The 23,641-nt window shown below is 38.4% G+C and overlaps 1 protein-coding gene across 1 annotated transcript; it reads right to left on the bottom strand.

The window, feature by feature from the left end:
- Window positions 1-4,645: 4,645 nt before the first annotated feature.
- hat1 (histone acetyltransferase 1) lies at window positions 4,646-23,320 on the bottom strand. The gene is made up of 11 exons (XM_006636509.3): window positions 23,231-23,320; window positions 22,366-22,437; window positions 21,887-21,962; window positions 19,877-19,997; window positions 12,248-12,427; window positions 11,790-11,911; window positions 11,148-11,252; window positions 10,239-10,345; window positions 9,162-9,313; window positions 8,058-8,174; window positions 4,646-5,145 (listed from the first exon to the last, which is right to left on the bottom strand). The coding sequence occupies exons 1-11, from the start codon at window positions 23,277-23,279 to the stop codon at window positions 4,978-4,980; spliced, it is 1,269 nt and encodes a 422-aa protein (XP_006636572.3). The 5' UTR covers window positions 23,280-23,320; the 3' UTR covers window positions 4,646-4,977.
- Between the last annotated feature and the right edge of the window lie 321 nt (window positions 23,321-23,641).

Genomic DNA, 23,641 nt, shown 5'->3' with positions numbered 1-23,641 from the left:
GTGATCATAGATGAGATTGGAGGTGTGGGGAGATTTCAGACAGGGTTCTTATATCAAAAATGTTTGGCTCAGAATCAAAACATCAAAAGTCATTCATACCTGATAAATTAACCAAAACGAATACAAAAAACCTTAATAAAAAATCCATGTACTTAGTTAAAAAAATCATACATGCATAAAGCGTTCTGTTTCCTTTGGTGCTTAGTATATATAGACTCCTAACAGGTATAGTGTGGGTCAATCCAGGGAAATAGTTCACACTCAGCAGTGAAGCAAGAACACAATAGAAGAAAAATGGAATTTGTTCAGGTCTGAGACTGAGGCTGGGAAATGGTTCTCTTCTCAAAGGGTTGTGGGTATCTGGGAACAGACGTCTCAGTCAGGTGGTTGAGGTCTAACAGATGAAGTAATCTTAGAGACAGCTGGATGAAGTTATAGATTGATTGGCTACTAAACTAATAAAAGAGTAAGATCTCTTTTGCAACCTCTCATATGCTCTTACCGTACGTCAGAGAGCATTTTGGTTTGGATGTAAAATGAGTAGCGGAAATAAAGATCCTTTCCAGAACAAAACCTAAAAGGGATGTAACCCTAGTGTAGTCAGGGGAGTTAATAACACAAGACAGAAATAAAGCTGACAGAAAAACTGCAGTCTCTTTAGTGAATATGTTCACTAGAAAAAGCTAGCCATGTTTTCTACAAATAACCCCATCAATCTACAGCACCCTTCATTGTAAAACAACAATGCATCCTCCGTTCTGTGAAATGAGGAACTCCTGTTCTGTTAAGTACACGTGACTACTTTAAATGTCTATTGACCACAACAGTATTTTATCTTTTTTTTTCAATTTGTTCATGTTTTCCTTTCTACAAATTCACCAGGTCTGGAGTTATTTTCAACGAGATATCTTTCCAACTTAGAACTGCACAGAGCAGCATTTAACATTGCAGTTTTAGAACCAAGAACTGTCTCTCATCAATTTCATGAAAAACTTACATCAGAGGATGGATGTGTACTGTAATGGTAAATTCTAAGGTATAAAGAACAAGAAAAAGGGGCAAAGATTTAACATTTCATAAACTTTCACTTATCAAAATGCATTAAACTGGCATATTTTCCATTTGTCCCTTTTTAATAGTGGACGGCAGAACAACTTTAGCAATGAATAATCCATGGAGAGTTCTCGTTTATTCTAATTGAGGTCTACAAAGGAAATAATCTAACAAAGTAATCATAGTGACAATTAAGAATTGGTCAAATTACTTTCAGATGTTAACAACCAGTTGTACAAATTAACTCCAAGTCTTGATTTAAGAATGTTCTTTTTGTAAAGGTATTAAAATAAGCTCTACCTATTGTTAAAAGACCTACTAAGTCTATTAGTATGGCTTCAGAAAGGATGGTGCTTTGTGCAGAAAATCATTGTAGAATAATGTATTCCAGTCCTTGTCCTAGGATAACCCTGTGCCTTGTTTCTTGTTCCAACTTAGTTTTAAAGTAAAATTATTGATCTCTTAATTTAACCAGTTGCTTTTAGTCTTCTATTAGTGTATATTCCAAAACATGTGCCAAACAAATCTCTATTTCAGCTTGGTTTAAAATTGGTGCTCTACCATAGTTAGCATAGTTTCTGAACAGTTCCTAATGAGCAATCAATTGAAGATTTAGCTGAAATGACAATGAGGCACACCCCACCAGAAAACATTCTTATTGATCCACAAACTCACTGCTTAATTTCCATCTAGTAATTCAAACAATGATCCTAAATGAGAGCAGTTCTATAACCTAGCTTCCAGCAGAGGTGTCATGCTCATTTCTAACACTTAAAGAGTAAACAAACTTCACTCAGATGCTTAACAAAGTAGAAATGAACATCATGCCTCAAGCAGAAGAAGGAAAAAGTTAAATAATATAAGAGAAAAGGCAAAAGTGTTACAAATACCAGAATTAATCAAATCTTCAGGGACTTATGTTATTCAACCAACTGCTTTTATTGAAATAACATAGTTATTCATAACCCAACATGTTCAGCAAAACACTTTGCTGGGAAAGCAGGGACATTTGCCAGAACCAAGTAATTATAGACCAATAAGTTCTGAGCTTACTAAAAGTTACATTTTGGAAATTAGAATTTAACTGAAATATCATCAGTATGGCAATAGGATTCTAGAGGAAAGTCAAAATGGATTTAGACTTTGCTGAAGTCTTTGCTTAAGGCAAGATCCGTAATGGATATAGAGAATGTATAATCTACGGTATAATATGGATATAGATCATATGTATCTACACTATAATATATTTAGAATTTCAGTAGGCTTTTAATAAAGACCCTCATTAAAGAATTCTCAAACTGCACCCAATAGCAATTAAGGAAATATACTGTATGTATTGAATTAGAAACTGGTTAGAAAACAGAAAACAGTGCCAGTAAAGAGTGAATCCTTATACTCGGGTAATGAAATAAACAGTATACATTAGGACCCCTTATTTTAGTGTTTCTTAATAATAATGGAGATTCTGGATAGCCTGTCAAAGAAGGCTCCACAGATGAAACGTTGTGTTTTCTTTCTTCTCTTTTCAGCATGGAATAAACCTATTACTTGTTCCTTTGCAGCCTACGCGTGCTGACGCAGCTTCCCACCTGGACTAAGTTAGTAGATGATTTCAAAATAGGACAATCTGCAAACCCCTTGAAAGAACATTTGATGGGATTAAGATGTACACTATAGCCAAGCATCACAAATGAAATAGGACTTCATTTGGCCCCTTCTAAATCAATTTGTTTTACTAGGATCTGAGACAACCATTTCTTAAAATCTGCTTTACTACAGTATATCAGCTTCAATCATATAGCTAGATGGCATGCTCCTGAATTTTATGTTCTCAGTCTTAACTATGCCTGATATATTGCCAGTTGTAAAAGAATGTCTTTACTCAGGCAGGCCAAAATAAGTAAAACTTTTGTCTTTAACTAAAGGAATCTGAGGGGAGGAATACAAACATTCCAAATCCTTAAAGGCATTAATTAACAAACATGACCTTACACATTCTTTAAAATGAAAAGTGAAACATTAACCTCATTCTTTACACAAAACATTGTGGGAGTCTGGAACAAGGTACCCAGTGAGATTGTTGTAGACAATATCTTGGCTTCCTTCAAGAAATGGCTGTGACAGATCAATTAGCAGATCAAATTGGATTACTTAGTGACTGTGCCAAATGATTGCCTTTTATCTCTAATCTTTCTTATGTTCTACATCCTATCCTACTTAACTACTTAAGATCTGAAAGCATTTTAACAGAACATGCTTCAAATAAAGGTTCAATACCCTTGAAAAAACAGCTCAGTTGCAAAGAAAACTAGAAGGCAGGGGTACTCCAGGACCTATGCTAGAAAATAAGCATTATGAGAGCTCCATTTTTGCTGTAGTTTTACTGTACCCATCCTTAGCTAATTCTGTGAAAAGTAACTTATCAAGCAACATTTAACATCACACAGAAAAATATTACTTCTCAGATACCAGAGCATGCTGTTTTCTTTATTGGTTTCTCAGCACAAACTGACAGTAATTGGTAATATACATGAGCACCTACTTACAGAAATATAGATAACACTCCAGGAAGTCATGGAGAGAAATTTGATTGCATTGATTGATATTCTTGCGTTTTGCTTCCATGTGGCAATTTTCTGTAAATAACGCCAAGAATGCAGAATTTCAACGACAGTTTAGAGTCCAGTCATTTTGTCATCATATTTGTCTTGAGACATTACTTCAGACGTGGAGTGTGGAAGAGAAATTAGCAGATTTTGTGTTCCAATGAGAGCATTTCAGGAGGCTTTTACCACCAATGCATGAGAAAAATCCATCTTGGAAGGGTAGAAATAGACATGAAAGTGGTGTTGTGAGGCATGTAATGCTTTAATTCGAAGTGGAAAAGGTTTGATTTAACACTTACATAATCTAAGCCAATTAATGCAATTAATATTTTGAAAAAGTACTTGAAAATACCGTGCACATGTATTTTCTTTTTAGACTATTATCTTTTCTCATAATTGATATTAAAATATGTCCAATGTTTAACCGCAAACAGTACCGGAGCCAATTGCTCATCACAAATGCCGGCGCCCTTTCACCTCTGCACACCGGGAGTATATCCATAGTGTTTTTCTATATGACCGCTTTGATGGTATCTCTTTGAAATCAATGATTACCGTCTTAGCCCTCGTTCCCCAGTTGAAAAGAACACAAGCACAATTAAGAATAATTGGCACCTCGTTCGGCAATTCCAGCTCTGAATGGCTAAAAAGTCTGAATGCTGGGAGGAAGAACAAGCAGTTGATGATATGGAGGCTGGGGCACCAGTTTGTCGACAGTAGTGAAGCGCTGCACTGAAACTTAATGAGCCCCAGTCACAAACACAGATCAGATATTTAATTACCACCTGCATTTCATCAAATGTGAAATATGAAAGACAAAAGCTGAAACAGAAGCGGTGGAAGTGCATCGAAAAATGAAGTGTTGAGGGGTTTAGGGGCATTTAAAAAATATGGTATATTTTTTGTATACTTAAGTGTGTTTTAGTCTGTCCCGTACAATGTAAAGTTTACACTCCGAAAAAAAAAAAAAAAAGAACATCCAAAGCTTTGTTATGCAATGTACAAAACTTTTATTAAGTGCTTCCAAACCTTGAATTTCTCAGTAAGAGAAGAACAGCTGAAAATCTACACAGATACCGAAAATTGTCACCCCAAGACACTATTTAGATCCTACCATTACATTAAGCACATTTCAGAAGCTATATTTTCCTCTTACATTTTGGAATTACTGAAACAACAGTAAGTCAATTCAATTAAGAAATATCACATTATACCAGACATGAGAACAAGAGGGAGCTGGATGTCCGCTGTAAATATACAAATGAACAACAGCCAGGAGAAAGTGATTTCTGATTTGATTTCGCACACAACACAGCAATCAGGCTTGAGCCAACCGTTCAATAACTCGTCTGTATTCACTCAGAAGCTCCTGGTAGCTCTTCTCCAGCTCCTCGTGTTGCATCTGAAGGTCCATTTGCCTCATCTGATTGCACAACTCCTCCGGCCTGAGACACCTCCTCATCTTGGCAAGTTCCCTCTGGTTTTTCTAATGATAAACAAGCAATACACAAGTATTAATCGCTTATTAGGAGAAACACTGATGCACCATCACAATAAGGCATCTTCATGATGGGCAGCTGAGATGTTCTGACTGCTAATCTGCCAGGATGTCAGTTTGACCACCACCTCCTTGAAAAACAAGATAACAAAAATAAAGGTTTAAAAACGCACTGTGTGCAATGCAATCCTGCATTAGGATTAGTGCGTGTACTCTTAAAACGGCTCAAGAAAACCATCAAATTCCATATAAAGAAAAAGGTTGAGCTAACCTTTCAAATACGATCATAACAGGCCATGTTGCACATTCACAAAGCATGCTTACATATTTTCCTCAATTATTTTCGTGTTTCATTGATGAGCAATTGCTAAAATTTGCATTCAAGCAACTGCACTGGAAAAAAAGAGGTCTGTTCATTTCTATTTATGAGACAGTTTCCTATAAGTCACATTTAAAAGTCCATTCTATTTGTTCTTTAGTTGATTCCATTACCAATAAGGCCAAAACAGTGGCAACAGTAGTATAGCAAACGAGCACAGTACAGTACTGTCACCTCCAAGCCACTGAAGGAACAAAGCCATGATATTTCACTGTAATACCGAAGCATATGCATTGGTTTCAGGACAGACATTGGTTGACGATTTTCAGAATTCCAAACCCTGTAAGGTTCATGCCAACGTCTGTAATTGAGGCAGTATGTTAGTGGTCACAGACTTTGGCAGCACACCAAGATGCCCTACAATACTTGCACCACAGACACATTTGGGGGTGAACCAGATAAATGCGTACGCTCAGAGAGTGCTGGTAGGGATGAAGGCTAATTCTCCTCAGCTTCCAACGACTGCCATCTCACACTGCCTCAAGCTCCGCCGGAGAACGGTTTCCAACACTAAAGAGCCCATCTGGAACCCAGATCTTTCCTTCCCACTTTCCCAGGGAACTTAAAAAAATGCAGTTAAATTGCTGTCAACAAATGACATGTCTAATGGGGCATCTGGGTGCAGTACTCCAGGTGCAAGCTCCCCCCAACCCATGAAATGCCAGGATGGAAACAGGAAACCTCCTCTTAGTTTTTTCTATCTAGGAATTCACTTCTCTCCTCTCATTTAAGGACACTGAATAGTTTTAGGAACAGCACAATAACACATGATAATAAATAGCAAATAATAATCATTCAAAACAATTCTCAAAAAGTTTTTATGTTGCTGTGAATCAAACTTAATAGCTTTTGCAGTGGGCCTAACTGAAGATCCTTGGAGGACCTCATTTGGGCTTTATCCACGCGTACAAAATTGTGAGTATTTACCGACAGAAATCAAAGATGCAGTATAACATACACGTAAACACACAGTGGTGGGAAAGCTGTAAATTGGTATTCTGTAACATTACCAAAAAGCAATTTTCCTGTAAAACACAAAAATGCTAATGAAACTTCCAAAACACACAGTGTTATCCGTAAATTAAAGTTTGGACAACTATGAAGTACCATCCGCACTGCTGTTACAAACATGACTGTGATCCCATATTGTTGCCATCACACCTCAAATTACTCTCCTGAATGAGATGCAAATCCTACAGATAAGGGAATCAAACGGAGTTGAATCCTAGGGAACTGCATACATTTTCACAGATATACAGCATGAAGCATTGCATTACCATTGATAAGGCCTTATTTCTATAAACGGTCCAGAAAAAAGCTTGGTATTCCTTGTCTAAATATCCTGCCATAACAATTACTGTAAGCCAACAACGTTGAGGTAGTAGGCATCTGCTACATGCAACTGCTGTGATTTTGAATCTATAATAAGTGAAGAAAAACAAAAACCAGATTTAAGTTCTCATTTAAAAACCTGAACGTTATGCATCTGTTATTTGTTGATTTCCTTCACCTTGACAACACACCTGTCCGCAAGATCAATTCTTTTGCAAATGCGGCCATTAAGCTGCCATAAATAACTGCCTGCCAAACACAACTTTTTCCCTTGCCTTCCTACAGCAGCCGCCAGGAAAAGCCTACACAACGGCATTTCTCTGGGACTTGACAGACAGAGAGAGAAAAGAGACGCCTAGACAAAGACATGCAAACCCTGCTGTGGGTACCTCATTAACTAGATTCAGGCAGCACATTCTAATGATAATTTATAATAGGCTGTGTGTCTTTGGGGGGAAAAAAAAAAAGAACAAGCACAAGGATCTTCAACATCCTCAGGGTTAAGCAGGGAAATCCTGGCTTTTCACCGTTACTTGTGGTCTAATTAACCCATGCAGCTTAATGCCACAGCTTTTCATTCATCAACTAAATGTCATCTTGCATGTGGCGCAGTGCATACAGGAAACCTCGCTTAATCGGAAAGAATGTTAATGTCAAACAAGCTGAAGAAAAATTTAAGTCTGCATTTTTCAATGCATGAACATGTGGACCTTCCACTTTTTTTCTTCAGGTCCCCAATTTGGGGCAAATTACACCGCAATGCCCCTCAGATAGGCTAAATGCTCTTTCGGCCCTGGAACGGCACATTCAGAATTTTGGAAATACGAACAACAAGGCCGAACGGGGAGTTCGGTTTCATGCATTCCTTTCAGGACAACTTGAATCCTCCTTTATCACTTAAAATGTTTTAATTCTTGAACGCACCTCGTTTTCAATGGCTGTGCAACATCACACAGTAATTAATGACAAAAAGCTCTGTTGTAAACCCTGGAGCAGTTAACATATTCAACCCTGACTCTAACATTACACAGAAAGTGCATGATCCCTTCCCTTTTTGGTCTTAAATTGTATGCTAATTTATTCAAGTTTGACCGCTCATAATTAGGTGGAAAAAACATATTTTTTGAGGGGGGAAGATGGGGGGGGGGGACTTTTCATGGGCTAAAAAGGCTTCTGCCAACACACATACCTTGTAGGGGCCGATCAGCCTCCTTTTAATTTCCAATCTGTATGTTCTTGCCTTCTCCAGGTCACTCATGTCTGTTGTTCTCAGGCGCATAATCTCATACACTCTCCTTGCATGTTTCTAATGGAAAAAAGCCACCACTTTCATCAGTGCATTTCAAATACCTCTGCAGCACGAAGGTTCAGGCAATTCCCGACTTATTGATTGAAGTCAGGCTGAGATTTATGGCAGAGGAAAAGATGAACTGCACAGAGGGAAGACACAGGCACAGGAGGGCAGGCATCCCCAGGAATTCTGAAATAGTGGTGGTGAAAGTCCTAGCCATTACGACTTCATGCTAAAGGCTCTCGGGCTTTGATAATGCAGAACCAAAGGTGCAACCTGTGTCCAACAGCTAAGAGATATACTAGAAAAAAAGCATTCTACATTCGCCTGCAACCTTTAATTTTTTAATCAAAGATGCAGTGCAAGAGACTGCTTTCTGAAAATCATGAAAATCAGTTTTCGTGTGAGCCCACTGGCAAAATTTAGCGACCTGGGAACACACACCGAACTTCATGTGTCAGAGCCCGGACGTGAAAAAGCAAACAGTTGTTGAAACGGTACGAAAACAAGTGTGATGTCAGCAAAGGTTCAAACTGCTGCCAAAACTCGGCACACAGCAAGCGTTGTAAAACACGACACAACTGTCAAGCTGTTGTGAACGAAGAGTTGTTTCTCCTTGACAAATAATATAAACAGAGACTGTTTTCTTTGCACGCCCTAAAGATCTATGTCTGTCATGAATGGAAATTAATGGGAACATAAACTGTAGGCTAAGTGACCATAAACTGTGCCTTCAACTGGCATACTACCCTGGTAAAATATTATGTTAATCCATGTCCTGTTTCTTCATGAAAGAAACTGTTAACTATACCTATGAACTACAATTCTGAAATTGTGAAAAACTTTGTAACATTCAGGTACAGCTCAGTGATAATAAAACCATCTAAAATGAGAAAATATCAAATAATTCGATTCACAGACAGGACAAATGCACTGGTAAGCAAGGTAGCTATGTAAGGACACTTTCAAGCTCATAAGACAACTTTCAGTTTTCAAATTTACCTTGTTTATCTTTAGCTTTTCCTGTGCCTCTGTTGCCATTTCCTGACTGAAGCCTTGAGCTAAATGTTCTGTGGAAAAGGATGGCAGTGCTTGGCACAGTTTTAACAGGACAAAGTCTCTCAGCCTGATGTAACTCTCAGACGGATCTTCCGCTGAAATGATAAAAAATGGGGTTATCCCACTGTGCTAGGTCACAAGATCTTGCACTCCAATTTGTACAATTTAACACAATCGTTAGGGCAGTTCAGCACAAATAAGAGGAATGCAGACATGTTCAAAAAGTATATGTTTTGTTATACTAAACGTGATACCTAAACACTCATGACACACCATCACAAAAAAAGCTTAGTGTTTCACTTTCAGATGTAATCCAAGTTATGGCTGCCCTGAAACAGGAAAATAATTATGCCGTTGTTTGAAAATGATTGTGCAGCATGTGGCGAACAGATTTCTGTTAAACCTACTTGCAATTTACATACATCCGGACTCAATTTGGCCCTGTGTCGAGGAAGTCAGCACAAAACTGCCTTCTTTACACAAAAAAGAGGGCTTCAATTTAGTATCAACAATACCCCTAAGGGGGATACTGTCACTCCTCCTTCAGAGGGATCACTGACAGTTTCTTCAGTTGTTTGAAATTAAAGGAATTATCTGAGAACACAGCAACACTCTAACTGCTTTAGACATTGGTATAAACTTGAAGACATGTTGAAAACCATTAAACAAGCGTTATTAAATTGCTTATGTTGTTACAACATTTAAAGCAACTTCTGCTAGTGCCCCTCCTTCATGTATGGGGCTCACAAAACCAAGGGCCAGTAGTAAAATATGCATTTGCTGTAAAATCCTCCATTCGCGGCCATTTTTTTACGAAGACATCCTTCAACACTTTACAACAAGGATTGAGATCCTTTAAAAAGGGAATTTAAAATGAAAGGAATTCATATTTTAATTAAACTTATTTAATATACATATTTAACTGCTTGATTTCAGTGTCCTGATCACTTGGAAAGTTTAGTTTTTTCAAGTGCTTAGAACCTTATTAGTCGGTACAAAATGTAATAAACAACCACGTACCAGTAATGTCCAAAACCTCAGGAATTGTGCAATAAAACCTGTGGACAGCTTCGAGCAGCTGAGCACCGTGACCCTCTCCTTGAAATGAGGGGAGGATCAGCATCTGGCTGAATGGAAACAAAGATATCAAAGCATCGTGTTAGATGCAAGAACCGACCTTTCGAGCCCAGCAAAGCAGATTTGAGTTATTTTAATGTGAATACATGAAACGTTTCCAAGACAAAACTGAGAGAGGCTGGTTAAGATTGGTACGACGAGCTAAGCAAAAAACTAAAAATTATTTTGAACAAACACTTTGTCTTTGGTGATTCGACGTTTACACGCCATATGGAATTCTCAAACTCACTTTGGCTATTAAGCATTTAACAGGAGAAAGCTTAACTTGTCATCTTTGACTTGAAATAAAATCGTCCAGTATATGATGGTGGATTTAGAAAACCTCCCTTATTTTCTGTCGGTGGGTAAAGAAGCTGATTTACGTGCTGCTCTATTTTATATAAATATATAAATAAATATAGAAAACATTTACAGTCATGATTATTATCGAAGAACAAGAGTGCAAATTACCTCCTGTGTGAGGAAGGATAAAAAAAAGAAGTACTCAAGACTGAACACAACCAATTTTCAGAAACGGGGTTAAATGAACAACCCACACCCTTCAAACGAAACCGTGCCACACCGTAAAAAGGAAAGGTGAAATAAAAGAGGTAACTGACTCCATGTTTTAGCCATTATTTTCTTTTCAGATTTCTGACCACTTGCTTCCATCTGATGACAAAGTGAGTTTGGTTGGTTAGTTAGTTAAGCCAGTAATTTAGGACAACAGGAAAAAAAAAAAGAGGAGGAAATGTGTAATTTTCTTTTTGTGTGCCCCAATAAAGGAGAGGCACGTGCTATACTACCAATTACCTTACACGTGGCCGGGTTTTGTCTGGGTACACATAGTAATTATAGACTGTCATGTAGCCAACAGTTGCGAAGAGTGTCTCCCCATCCTTATTATACTTCTCAAATCTGCAGATAAAACACACAGGCAAGCAGGTCAATTACAGCCACACTCCCATGCGGCTTCCATTTTCCCTCCATTCTCTGGCCGAGATTTCAGTGTCAGCATGCTGCATCAAGCTGGCGCAATTGGTACACCTGCTACGTTCTGAATGTACAATTCACTTAATTGGTGCACAGCAACTCTAGAAAAAAAAAAATCAGGCCTCTTTACTTCACTTCAGTCCATTTGCCTATTGTTAGGATGAATAGGTGACAAGCCAAAGAAAACACGGGCAGAGCTCATTTTACTATTTCAGCCCTTACATTCAACGTTTCAAAAGACAAAAGTATTCAATTCAACTCAAGCTCTATGAAAAAAAAAAGTCTTCTGAGGCACAAAGGGAGAGGGGAAAAAAAAAAAACTCCTCGGCCCCCGATAAACAATGACTGCCTTCCCTGGGAAAAATATCATTAAACTGGCCTGGTAACTGGCGAAACCACAAAGGAAGTCGTTGGGTTTATTGAGACAATACGGTCTAAATGTTGCTGAAGGGCTGCACTCACATAAGAAAGTAGTCCCATCTCTCATCGTCCACGTCGATGAAGCTGGCCGTTTCAATGAACCACATCAAGAAGGTCTGAAGCCTCTCGTGATACTCTCGAAAGCCAGGGCAGGACATGTCAGCCTATTGGAGGTGGGGGGGGCAGACAAGTAAAGTGGCTCAGTTATCACTTACAAGGGCTGCTGAATAAACCCAGACTCTCCCGGTGGGAAAGAGCCCAGGGCCACCTCTCTCGGGTCTATGATCGCACACGTTTAGTGTGGCAACAATTGCACCCCATAAGAAAGGGACCCTCGGATCGTCGCAGCTGGACTACACCGCTGCAAGACAAAACGAGGCGAGGGGGGGAGGGAGGCAAAACCAGAACAAACTCATACAGATCCGTTTGATACAAAAACGGTATTGTGAGAGATCCCCCTCTTCCCTACACAAAGCTGGAGAGCGAGATGAGACACTTACCTTGTAGATCTGATAGGTAATATCTTCACCGGCCTCTTCATTGTGCACATTGTATGTGTGAAGCAGAGTCCCAAAAGGCTTGAAATTAGCTTCTTTTTCCAACAAAGCAAGAAAGTCGTCCGTGTTGCTACAGAATCCAGCAGGGATCACTTCTCGGATTTTACCTTCAACGTCGTCAGGCTGATGGAAAACACACGCACAAAGAGCGGGGTTTTTACTCTTGCCAGTACAAAGCTGTGAAATCCACCGTTAAGATGCACAAAGTCCATTAAAAAAATTAAATATGCCATAACCAGTATCGCTTAACCTTTTTGATGGGGTATTATATCAGATAGATCGTTTAAGCAGTGAGTTGGTCTCTATTAACTGATTGGGGAAACAGTTATACATGGTGCAGGTCATAATCAATGACCTTCACATTATCAGAAACTTAGTACCACTATGTTGAAATATGTTTTCCTATAAAACATTAATTTCACATATTGAAGCAACCCTGTTACACAGATTTATTCCCCTTCCCAGATTTTGACTCCGGGAATATAGCACATTGAAACAAATGCATTCCAACTTGTAGCTGCATTAAGCTCTGTACACATACAGTTAGTGGATTAAATAAAAATGGACACCCCAATGCAAACTCACTAAATACTGTACAATTAACAGAGGTGAGGTGGAAAACGTCATCTCAGGCATTGTTCAGAATGTCCTGTCAATGATATTTATTTTAGGAATCAGATCTGGTGGCCAGGAAAGCCATGACATGTGAATACCATATCTGGATACCATCAGTGTCACGCTCATCAAACATAGGGGCATTATCGGCAACCCTCCTGGCATGAAAGAAATGCTGCAAGATGGGGTGAAGATGATCACTAAGTACAATTAACACTGACCTTGCCTTCTTAGGGAGTGAGTGTGCCCAAACCATGCCAGGAAAAAGCCCCCCGCAACTTCACAGATGCATCAGCCCATTCATTGCCTGTGCTCTTTGCACCACTGGTCTCACAAACTTCCATTGCCAGGGTTGATGAGCACCGCACTGCAACCCAACCATGCAGAGCTCTTTGCAGACCACTTTTGAGGAAACTGGCTGTTTGCATCCGAGGCTGCAAATCCGCAGACAATTGATCTGCCTGTGCTTGCCTGTTTTGCCTTGGAATGCACAGATATCACAATACTGGAGTAAACACTTCCATTTTTCGTCCATGAACTTTACGTCGCAATGCATAAAGTATTACCTATCTTAGAATTTGGAGCTGAAGTACTTGTATATCATGACAATTAGTGCTTTCGATTCTTACCACAACTTTTGATTATGAGTGTTACAAATACAGTTTGGTTTGGATGAGAAAAAAGCAAGCCTGTTAACCTGAATTAACACCGATCATAAAACCCTATCACAACAACTCAAGGTAGGTACTGTACACTACACATAAGTAATAAAAAAATATATTGTTATAGCAAACAAACCATCACATTCACCAGTTAAATCTAACTGACTTACTGTGAGGAGCTTCTCATCATTAACATCACCTGTTTCAGGTAATATTACCATGAAGCTAACAGGTTACTTTTTGTACTTAAAAGTAGAGATCCATGTGGAATATGGGTTACCTTTAACAAAAAAGGCTACAATTTTAATAGAAGATTGCCACATGTATATAAATACCAGCAATGAATAAGATTCAAATTAGTCTGCTATGAACATCCATTAAAAGTTGTTTTTTTAAAGGCTGACTGTGTTGGACTGTATTTCCCAGTACTTGTATTCAGTATAAACTACAACTGCTTGTGCTTGGAATTCCTGAAGTGGGATCACATATCCTCCAGTCAATTGCTCTTGCTGTAATTGTTTTTATCACACATAGCCACTTGGATTAAACTGCCAATGTTTTGATACCAAAATCGGTCTGCTATCAGCACTGTAAACAAGCGTAAAACAGGAAACGGTTAAAATGGTATGCTTTCACATTTCATTTTTAATTCAAGAATGACCTGCTAAGCAATGACCCATAAGAAGAAGTTGTATTTTCAGCAAAAAAAAACACCAGTATAACAGGAAAACTAATTATCTTTCTGTGGTTTTTTGAGATACTATTTAAATGACGAGATTTTGGAGAACAGTCATTTAAATGCCAAACCAAAACCGAAGAACATACCCATGAAAATTAAATATGGAGAGCAGAGAAAACTCTAGACCAAGACAAGCATCCTAATTCAATGTCATTAAAAATTAATCTTTTAATATCGTCCAACTCCTTACCACAAAGCCTCTGACTGACAATATGCATTTCATTCTTAGATTCAATAACTATATTTATGAATGCATTAAAGTGCTCACGGATTAGTACTGATATATTTTGGAGTTTTTTTGATCTGAAGATTTTTGCATTTTTTGCTCAAGCTTAAAAAACCTAACAGGAGAAAATGCCTAAAAATAAGCCTAAATGGGTTGAATAAACTCCTTGAATATGAAGGCATAACTTTTATTGCTTTTAAAGCATATTCAAAGGTACAAGAAGAACCCCAGATTCATTTGAGTCACCTAGAGGCAAATCAATGTGTTTTTTTTTAAACCTTGGCACCGTCTTGTCACCCAACACCAAAAACACAAAATAACCAAAATGCACCACAAGTGTTTATAAGCATTTAAATACATTTCACCTTAAAATAATCAGAAATATCAGCACAGTCTAAATATACAGTTCACAGACAGCATCTGCTTGCAATTGCTCGATATATTTTGACAGGACAAAAAAAGGGGGATTTTATGGTAATCAGATGTCTAATTAAAATTATGTAGAGGCGAGTTAATTTTTTTGAACTAAGATCTTTTCTATCACACAATCAATAAAGAAACATAATAAAATAAGCTTGCATTGTTCTTTCATTAGGAAATGCTTCATTCCTGATTAACAAAGACCATGTGGAATTAAAAGGAAAGAATACACATTTTTGTATCACAGAAAGGAAAACCATTAAGCATTCAAGGCTGTCAGCTGAGCAGACCTGAAATTCCCTTTTTTATACTCGATTGAAAGACCGCTTAATTGAATACATTTACTACTTATCTTAAACCATGAATATTTGATGAAGTTCCACAATAATGTATTTCTGCTTCTCACCAGGCAATAAAATTTAATGAATTGATCTCGACTTAACAAAACCCTGTACACCAATATGAGCCCCTCTCTAAGCCTGCCAGTGAACTCAATAAAATTAACTTGCCCCCAAATCAAAGATTTAGGGACAATAAGCCCTGGATTTTACTCAGTAGAATTTGTAGTTAGTTCAGCTGTAATGTTTGTATTGTATCCATTTCCACAAAGATTGACATAAGAACACTTTGTATTAACTTGCTAAGCAGCTCTTTCACACCATTTACATGCATGATGGCCATTAGTTCTATACCAAGACTCTTGCTGTTCAGCATTCAAAACAGGGAAATTAAGAAGCCCTGAACAAAATGCACTACAAAAGGCTAATACAACATGCTACTAATTCCTCTCTTTTCAGCCATCACCTCATATCTAAGTGGATGTAATGCACCTGCAGATGAATAGCACTTTACCATTATTATTGTTCAACTGCATTTTTGAGGAATAAGGACTATAAATAGAGGCCAAGGACAAACAAGTTATATTGTCAATGTTCTGCCCATGTACCACTTACAAATTGTTCTCGAGCTTAAAAGGAGCCATTACTTAGTTTAGATATAGCTTAACAATGCTCTTCTAGGGCTTTTTGTGCCTGTCCTAATATATTTTATCTTTGGAACAAAAACTATTAGAATAGTTAATAAGTGCATCTGTGAAAGCAACATCTTTAAATTTAAAAGTCTATTTGTTCTATTCTGTATATTAATGGATTGTTGGAAGATCACCTTTTCAAATAATAAAGAAACAGACTTACAGTTTAACAACAGACATTAAAATGCACAGCCATTCAGATTTAGAGGTATTTACAGGCCTAATCTGTATTCACTTTGCCTGTAAATTATAAACTGTTACTTGAAGTAAAGTCTCATAAATTAAAATTAACCAGCAAATAAAATTAAGATTTTTATTGACTGCCAAATGCAACCATTTTAGTTTCATATGCTTGGCTATGTCACATTTAAGTGGGTACTTTTTTTCTTCCTTACGAGTGTGTAGATACTGCATTTCAGGGTTTACTCCTTTCTAAAAGAGGGGAAAAAAAACTCCCAAGTGAACAGTCATTTTCGATCTCGGCCGCTGAAGTTATGATCCACACCTCCGTCCTCTACACCGATCAAAGACACCGCGAGGAAAAAAAAATTGCCCAGCAAAATCAAAAATCGACACCTCACAAAAGGATCTGCTTTTCTATTTCACCTGGTATGGGGACTGCAGCTTGTTTGTAACCACCACTTAATCTCCTGTGTGCGCTAAACGGGGAACACAAAAGCACAAATCCGCACACACTAAAACTGAACTCCATTATTAAAACATTTGCTTCTTCTGGGGAAAGGTGATCTCTAGTAGGAGCCTCCCCTCTGCATCCCATTAGAGAGGCAGCTGCACTGTGAACTCTGTCCTATTGCTCTACATTCCCAACTCCATCGCGCCAGCTGTATTCAAGTCAGTGGCAGTGCGCACATACAACAGGCACACACTGGAGCACATGGTATTGTGTCAAGACACAAAAATCCCCAAACCCAAATCAAAACACCCATCTGGGTCAACGGACAGTTTTAGTTTGTTTTTCCCCCCCCACATACCTAAAAGTACAGTTTTCATCTTCAAAGACCAAAAATTAACCTTGACAGGAGTCAGGGGGAGGGTGTGCGCTCACTTTCGATAAGAGGGCTGTCAACAACACTCTTTCGCTGATTAAAAGCTCAACACTTGTACGTTTTTCTTTCCCCCATAGTCCCATTATTACACGTCCAAGAGGAGAAGACTGAAACACTCATAAAAGTCTAATCTGCACCAAAAAAAAACAGCTAACAAATGTACTGAGCTTTAGGGTATTTCACATACACTATAAATCTAGCTCTTTAGATCTTTTGCTTTTCTGACCTTTGGACAGTAATCCATTAGCATGTAACCAAACATTTTAATTTAGATTACTACAAGTAATTCATGGCCATAGTCTGAAAGTGCAACATTTACTCCAAAATTGTAAAACAATTAGTACTTAAATAACACCATGAGAAATGGCAGGGAAGTTTTTAAAGGTGGTGTGGTCACAGAAAAAAACATTTTATGGTGCACTGCAATGTAAATCAACACAAAAGCCAATCATTTTATCTGACAGATTCACATAACGAATAGTTCAGTCTCTCAAAATGATAAGGATGTGTTCAAGTATTATGAAGGGAGATGGGTTTCCTTGGCTCCCTGGAAATAAAGCCCAGATTTGTTCCAACAGCTAATTTCTAACCGCAAGAAATGCGGAGTACTCCAACATGACACACCGGTGGTCTCTTTAGACATACAGAGAATTCCAGTTCGTGCTGACTGCTTTGTGGAGCCACTCAATTGAAAGTTTAATCTTGGACCCCCTATCTGAAAAGTGAAAAGCACTTCCCTTTGAGAAGGAAGATTAACGTTCGCCTCAAACAGAAGCCAGACTGAGATTAGCCTGTTACGGCTCGTGGTGCTTTGCATCTCTGCTGCATATCAATCTCCGGAGGTGCGGAGTTCAGCAATGACTCGGGGCCCTCACACTCCTGCGGCACCGGCAGGGACGCTCGGAAAGAGATTATGGAGAAGTCCGCCAATGTTCAGAAAACAATTAAAAATCAGCATTGTCAGCTGCTGCTTTTATTCCACTCTGATGGCGATGTAGCACCCCTGCCAAAAAGTAGCAGCTCTGCAGTTCTCAAAAATACAGTACAGTACACAGCGGACAACTACAACAAAACCACCAAAGAAAAAATGCTTTGGTTTACAGATTGCCCCGAAACCAGTTTGCATTGCAATCTGCGATGCAAAGCATTCCTCTTCTATAGCAACACCCGCATAAATTCTGGGGTTTTTAGATTCAGATTTAAATGTAATTGCTACGAGGAATAAGAGGCCGGGAAATAAAAAATACGTCAACATAAACGCACTATTCCAAATTGAAAATGCAAACCGTACAGCATCTGATAGGTTTCTAAAAAAACTCCCGGTTAATCATTTAAGAAATACAGTTGGCTGGGCTAAAAAACATTTGTCTGACACATTTTACTTTTACACATGATGACCAGCAGTATGGAATGGAGTCATTCGAGATGATGACTGTTTTATACTGAGCATGGTAAAGTGGTTTTTAAAAAGCGAGAACTGGTTCACCTACATGCAAACATTTTTTGAGATACAATTCCAAATAATAAATAGCTAGAGCAAAATATGTTGTTTATGGCGCAGATTTTCCAACAGCAAATGTATTTCTGAAAGTAACATGTCAGGCTTTTAAAGTCTAAAAGAATCCATTGTCGGAGCTTAAAAGATGGAGATTGTTTAATTCGGAAAGATGCAAATGATTATTTCAGTTTTGGTTGTTTTCAGGCAAACAAAGTTCAGGTGTCGTGGGTTCGACTTAAAGCGGAACTGCAGTCCCAATTTCTCAGTCCCGTTATTAAATCTCAGTTGCAGAAAAAATCCACTGATGGTATAAAAACATTTGTCTGGCACATTTTACTTTTACACATCTGAAGACCAGCAGAACGGAATGGAGTCACTGAAAATGATGAGTAATTTACACATTATATGAGACTGAACTATTTACAAATTCCAAATTAAGCTCAAAATCGGGAACTTAGTGAGAATACTTCAAGTCACCACGCTGTTGCAAACCCCTTGCCTTGCCACAGGTGAGAGAGCAAGTTCCCTCCAATTGCGATGTGAAGCGGCCCTTCCTGCTCACTAGTCCCTGTAATGACTAATGTCATGTGACTTACGAGCGAATAAGTACAGGCTGAGCAGCAGATATTTCACCGCAGACATCTTCCAACATGATCTGCTTGCAGAATTAAAAAGTAAGTAGTATTTGTCGGCCAATCAGTCTTAAAATCAAGAGCCATATTTCTATTGCATTAAGAGAAATGTATTCACAAGCTTGCTTGTCTACAATGTAATCAGGCCGCAACACGTCGGCAGACGTTTGGTTGCCTTGTTCTGAATTTCAGAATATGGTGCAGCCCATACCTGGAAATTTGCTCTACTGTGTGACGTAAACTGGAGGTTTTACAAGATACTGTGAACATTATACTTTTATTGTTTTGAAATGTACTCATCAGTGCCGATTCTTTCTCACCCCAAAATATAAAAAAAAATAGCACTGCAGTTCCCTTTTAACTGGGATTCCCTAAAATGGGGCGTTTAGCCAATTGTGCAAAAGTAGGATGGGTTAAGTCTGCTTGGGCTTTCTGGGCTCTCGGTGACACAGCGACCCCTACAGGCCTGCGGTGGGTGAGCAATGTGTTAAAAGACACAGGGGAGGGGTAAGTGGAGTCTGCCCTCACCTCCTCTTTCTCTCATGTGTGAGGTTCAGAACCTGACCCCAGAACTAAAAAACACACAACTGCCCCATTCGAAAATTGGGTGAGCACAGCAGTAATGGAAACACGGGCAAGTCAATAAAACATTTCTTTGAATTCAACTGTAGTAACAGAATTACCTCCACACAGTCAAACTTTTCAGTGACCTTTGCTGTGTACTTGATTTTAAACAGTGAATTCAGGTTCCCAGCAGTGTAGTACAACTGGATCTGAAGGCCTTTGTATCCGAATGCTACTTCACTGAAAGAAGAAAAAAAAAGAAAAGGGAATAGATTTATGCATTTTGATAAACTGTGTTCTAATCAAATTTCTTCACACTGTTTTTTTTAAAGCCCAACATCAGTAAATCTTACCTGTAATGTATTACTAAGCTGTTTTCGCTGTATGTCTAATTTCACTCTCAGATTCACTACCTCTTCATATTCCAAGCTTTAAGTGACAAATCCGTAGATGGTAACATGTTGCAAGATAGACACTATATTTCTGTTAGTGATTGCTTCTACTCAGTACTATAATTACCAATAACTCCTTAAAGCCAAGATCAAATAGTCCAGTTACATTAGTAAAAAAAAAAAAAGATTTTCTTTCTGCAATGGGCAAAGAACTGTCTACAAGTAATACTGCTTATAAAAGTAAAAAACTAATTACATGTAGGGCTCTTTACAAACGAAAATACATAAGAAACAGTCAATGTGTCAATATAAGGAATTATTATGAGTTCTCTAGTATTAATATTATTTATGCATTAAGGTAATAATCACGGTCCCAATATGATTCTGAATCTCCGATCTCTGCCAGAAAGGTCCCAGCAGTTTTCCCTGTTTTCCTTAACTCACACTACATGGTTTCACTCCGACTCCACCCACTTTCATGCTCTTTGTAACTACTCCAGTTCAGGATGTCTTAAAGAAACTCTGACCTACATCACCAGCTCTCCGCCTCCAACGCTACTACTGATCGGATCTGCTTAGCGCTTTCTGAACAATGGCATGAATGCTTTGGAAAAAAATATTTTTCCTCACCCCCCCCCCCCCCAAACAAAAATAAAACATCTTTAAAGGAGATCTTTGTAAAACTGTGATTGCACAGCAAATTGTTACAATAACACCAGATACTGTGGGAAAGCAGGATTGCCAGCAGCTACATTATGCCAGTGACCAGTGCATACAGCAAAATGAAAGGCTTCGAAGACTTGTGCGCTTTATAAATCGAGAAAGGTCAGAGAAAGGACAAGTGAAGACTGAAGCGAAAGAGTGCTGTGCATTTACTACAAATATAGAAAAGACTGATCAATCGGCAAACATTTGATTACCTAATTGACATTTTGACTTAGAAAAACCATCACCGTGTTCCATTAACATTTCTACCTCCTGAACCGCTCTGTCTCCTTTTTAATTACCCAGAAGTTTGATTTTGTGCACTGAAGCGTCCAGTGAAGAACACCATTAATTCCTAATCAATCTCTCTTCTTCCCTGAACTTTAAAAGCCTAATAGAGCAGCCAGGTGAAATTGCACTCATCACTGCTGAGCACAACAACATAATGGTGGCATTACCTATTGATATTGGACACTCTTATACGCTAAACAAGGCCAGGGTTAAGGAAAACTCAAGATGTCTTGCAAATAACCATTTCACCGATGTACTTCTTAACAGATTTCAAAATGAAGGTGTGTCACGGCCCAGTGGGACTAGTTTAATATTCCCCAAAGGGGCAATACATGCTAATGAAAGGGTAGCTACTCACTTGGGCAAAGCAAAAAAAAGAGATGGAAAAAATGCAAACCAACCACAGATCATCTTCAAGATGTTACATGTTCTTCCAAACATTTTACATCTAAATCCAGTTAAGGATGATAATACAACAGAATAATTAAAGAGGCAACGATCCATTTCAGGGGGAAAAACGCCTCTTAAGCTGTTTAAATCAGAGACATAACAAGGACCTAGAAAACCCACTCCAAACAACTATGACACCAAAGGAGAAGAAAGGCCGGCTCTGGACAGAAATCACCAGTTTTGCTTATCATGTCCCACTTAAATCACTCAATCATAAAAAAAATCAAACCAACTGGATGGGAGAGGAGGAGTTTACAAGGACAAGACTCTCGTGTGGATGTTGTGACTTACTCATCCCCGTAAAGTTGGTGACTGTATTCTGGGTGGAAAGTTGTGCCCTCATCTTCCAAGTCTTCTGGAAAGCGTGCTGTGGGACGGCAGGAGAGGGCTGCAATCAGTGGGGCTGCACTACAGAGCACCGTGTCAAAGCAAGCAACAACATGAAGCACTGCCATATTCAAAACAAACAGAACTTCGTCTAAAAGGCCGTTTAAATATTGCTCGCCATGCTTTCCACAGAGCTTCCTCATTTTACGATTGTGCAGGGATATGGTCATAAGAAAAGGAGAGCTTGCTTGCTGAAGACTTCACAGCCTGCTTCATTCTTGAACTGCAATTACGCTCAAAGAGTCTTTTTTTTCAGATGTAATTATTTTAAATTGTTTAAATACTGAAATAAGTGAAGAAATGTGCTGTGAAACATTTGTTCATTTTTCAAATTAGACATTTCCATTTACAAAACAATATATGGGATGGAGTAACAGACGCACCTAGCTTCAGACAAATAGCTTGGTTGGTATCACATTTGTACTCTGCCAGCTTCTTCTCCATAGCATTTATTCCTAGAAAGCAAAGTATTATTAATTAAACGTCACATCTTTAGAAACTTTAAAATGTTACTTCAGTCATGTCACGCTGATTTGAGAAACATTTAAGCACTCACAAGTAAATGCATAAAGACAGGAAGAAAAGATTAATGAAAGCTACTTTGATTTGGAACGCGTTTAATAATGAATTATGATTGATTTTTAAAACAAGGAACTGCGCTTTATTTTATTTATTTTTTTCTGAGACATTAACGTGCCGTTATACAGCTCTCTCCACTGTTACAGCTCATCCTCATCAATACTTCACGGAACATCACACTGCTTTTCTGAAAATGACTGAAAACCTAGACAAGTTACGATGAGGTGCACACTCCCAGCGCAGCAATTGATATTTCGCTGCTCTAATAGAGCGTCTCGTATTCTAATTGCAATTAATTACAACCATTTCTAATTCAAATAGGTGTTTTGCCCAACACAATGACACTCCGACGTTCAAATCGAATATAAACTGCAGTAACACCTAAAAGGAAGGGAATCTTTACATTATAATGAAGTGACACCGTGTTAATTATTTTACTTAAAGATAAGTTCGTGTGTTGTTTTCCCATACAGTGGAAGCTTTGTTTTCTGTTTAATCCGCCCTATACTGCTGCTACACACTGGTACACAAGTTCACTTAATCAATCCTGATGTACCCACACCATTAAGTGATATCGTCTTTACATGCGCACACTGCCTCGCTTGTGCTTATAAAGCTAATCAACACCTTTGTCACAGAAGACCTGTTTTTATTAATTATAAAACTTACCCGCCATTTCGGAACACTGCAGTAGGAGAAACGTAATAGACCCGCGCATAGCACGTTACTTCCTATTTACCCACGTGCTTCCGCTAGCCTGTGTATAGAGGGGTTCGGTTTGTAGTTGTGTGCTGGTGGATATTTTTTCCGCTTTTAAAGTTACATTTGTGCTAAAAATATTACAGCATTTGAATGTGTACGCTCAAGTCAAAATTCTGGGATAGTAACATACAAGGAGAGGATAAACAATATAAACGTACAGTTATGTCAAAATGCAGAAACTCTGGAACTGCAATTTTCCCCTTTAAGCAATTTTTGCTACACACGGCATGCAGTTTGTCAAACGACTTCCGTTTATTGCCTATACACTGTTGGTAACATCCCAGAGGATTTTAGAGCAATTTTGGTAGCAAGTCATTT

Source organism: Lepisosteus oculatus, chromosome 12 (assembly GCF_040954835.1).
Source record: "Lepisosteus oculatus isolate fLepOcu1 chromosome 12, fLepOcu1.hap2, whole genome shotgun sequence".
Classification (NCBI taxonomy): Eukaryota; Metazoa; Chordata; class Actinopteri; order Semionotiformes; family Lepisosteidae; genus Lepisosteus; species Lepisosteus oculatus.
The sequence above is the reverse complement of the archived record's forward strand: the minus strand, read 5'-3'. Positions and strand labels throughout refer to the sequence as shown.

Coding starts and splice junctions, on each gene's coding strand:
- hat1 (XM_006636509.3), bottom strand. CDS start 23,279: ATGCGCGGGTCTATTACGTTTCTCCTACTGCAGTGTTCCGAAATGGCG. Junction 12,428..19,876: donor AAAAGTTTGACTGTGTGGAG/GTAATTCTGTTA, acceptor GTTTTCCATCAG/CCTGACGACGTTGAAGGTAA. Junction 9,314..10,238: donor TGAGGTTTTGGACATTACTG/GTACGTGGTTGT, acceptor TTATCATTTCAG/CGGAAGATCCGTCTGAGAGT.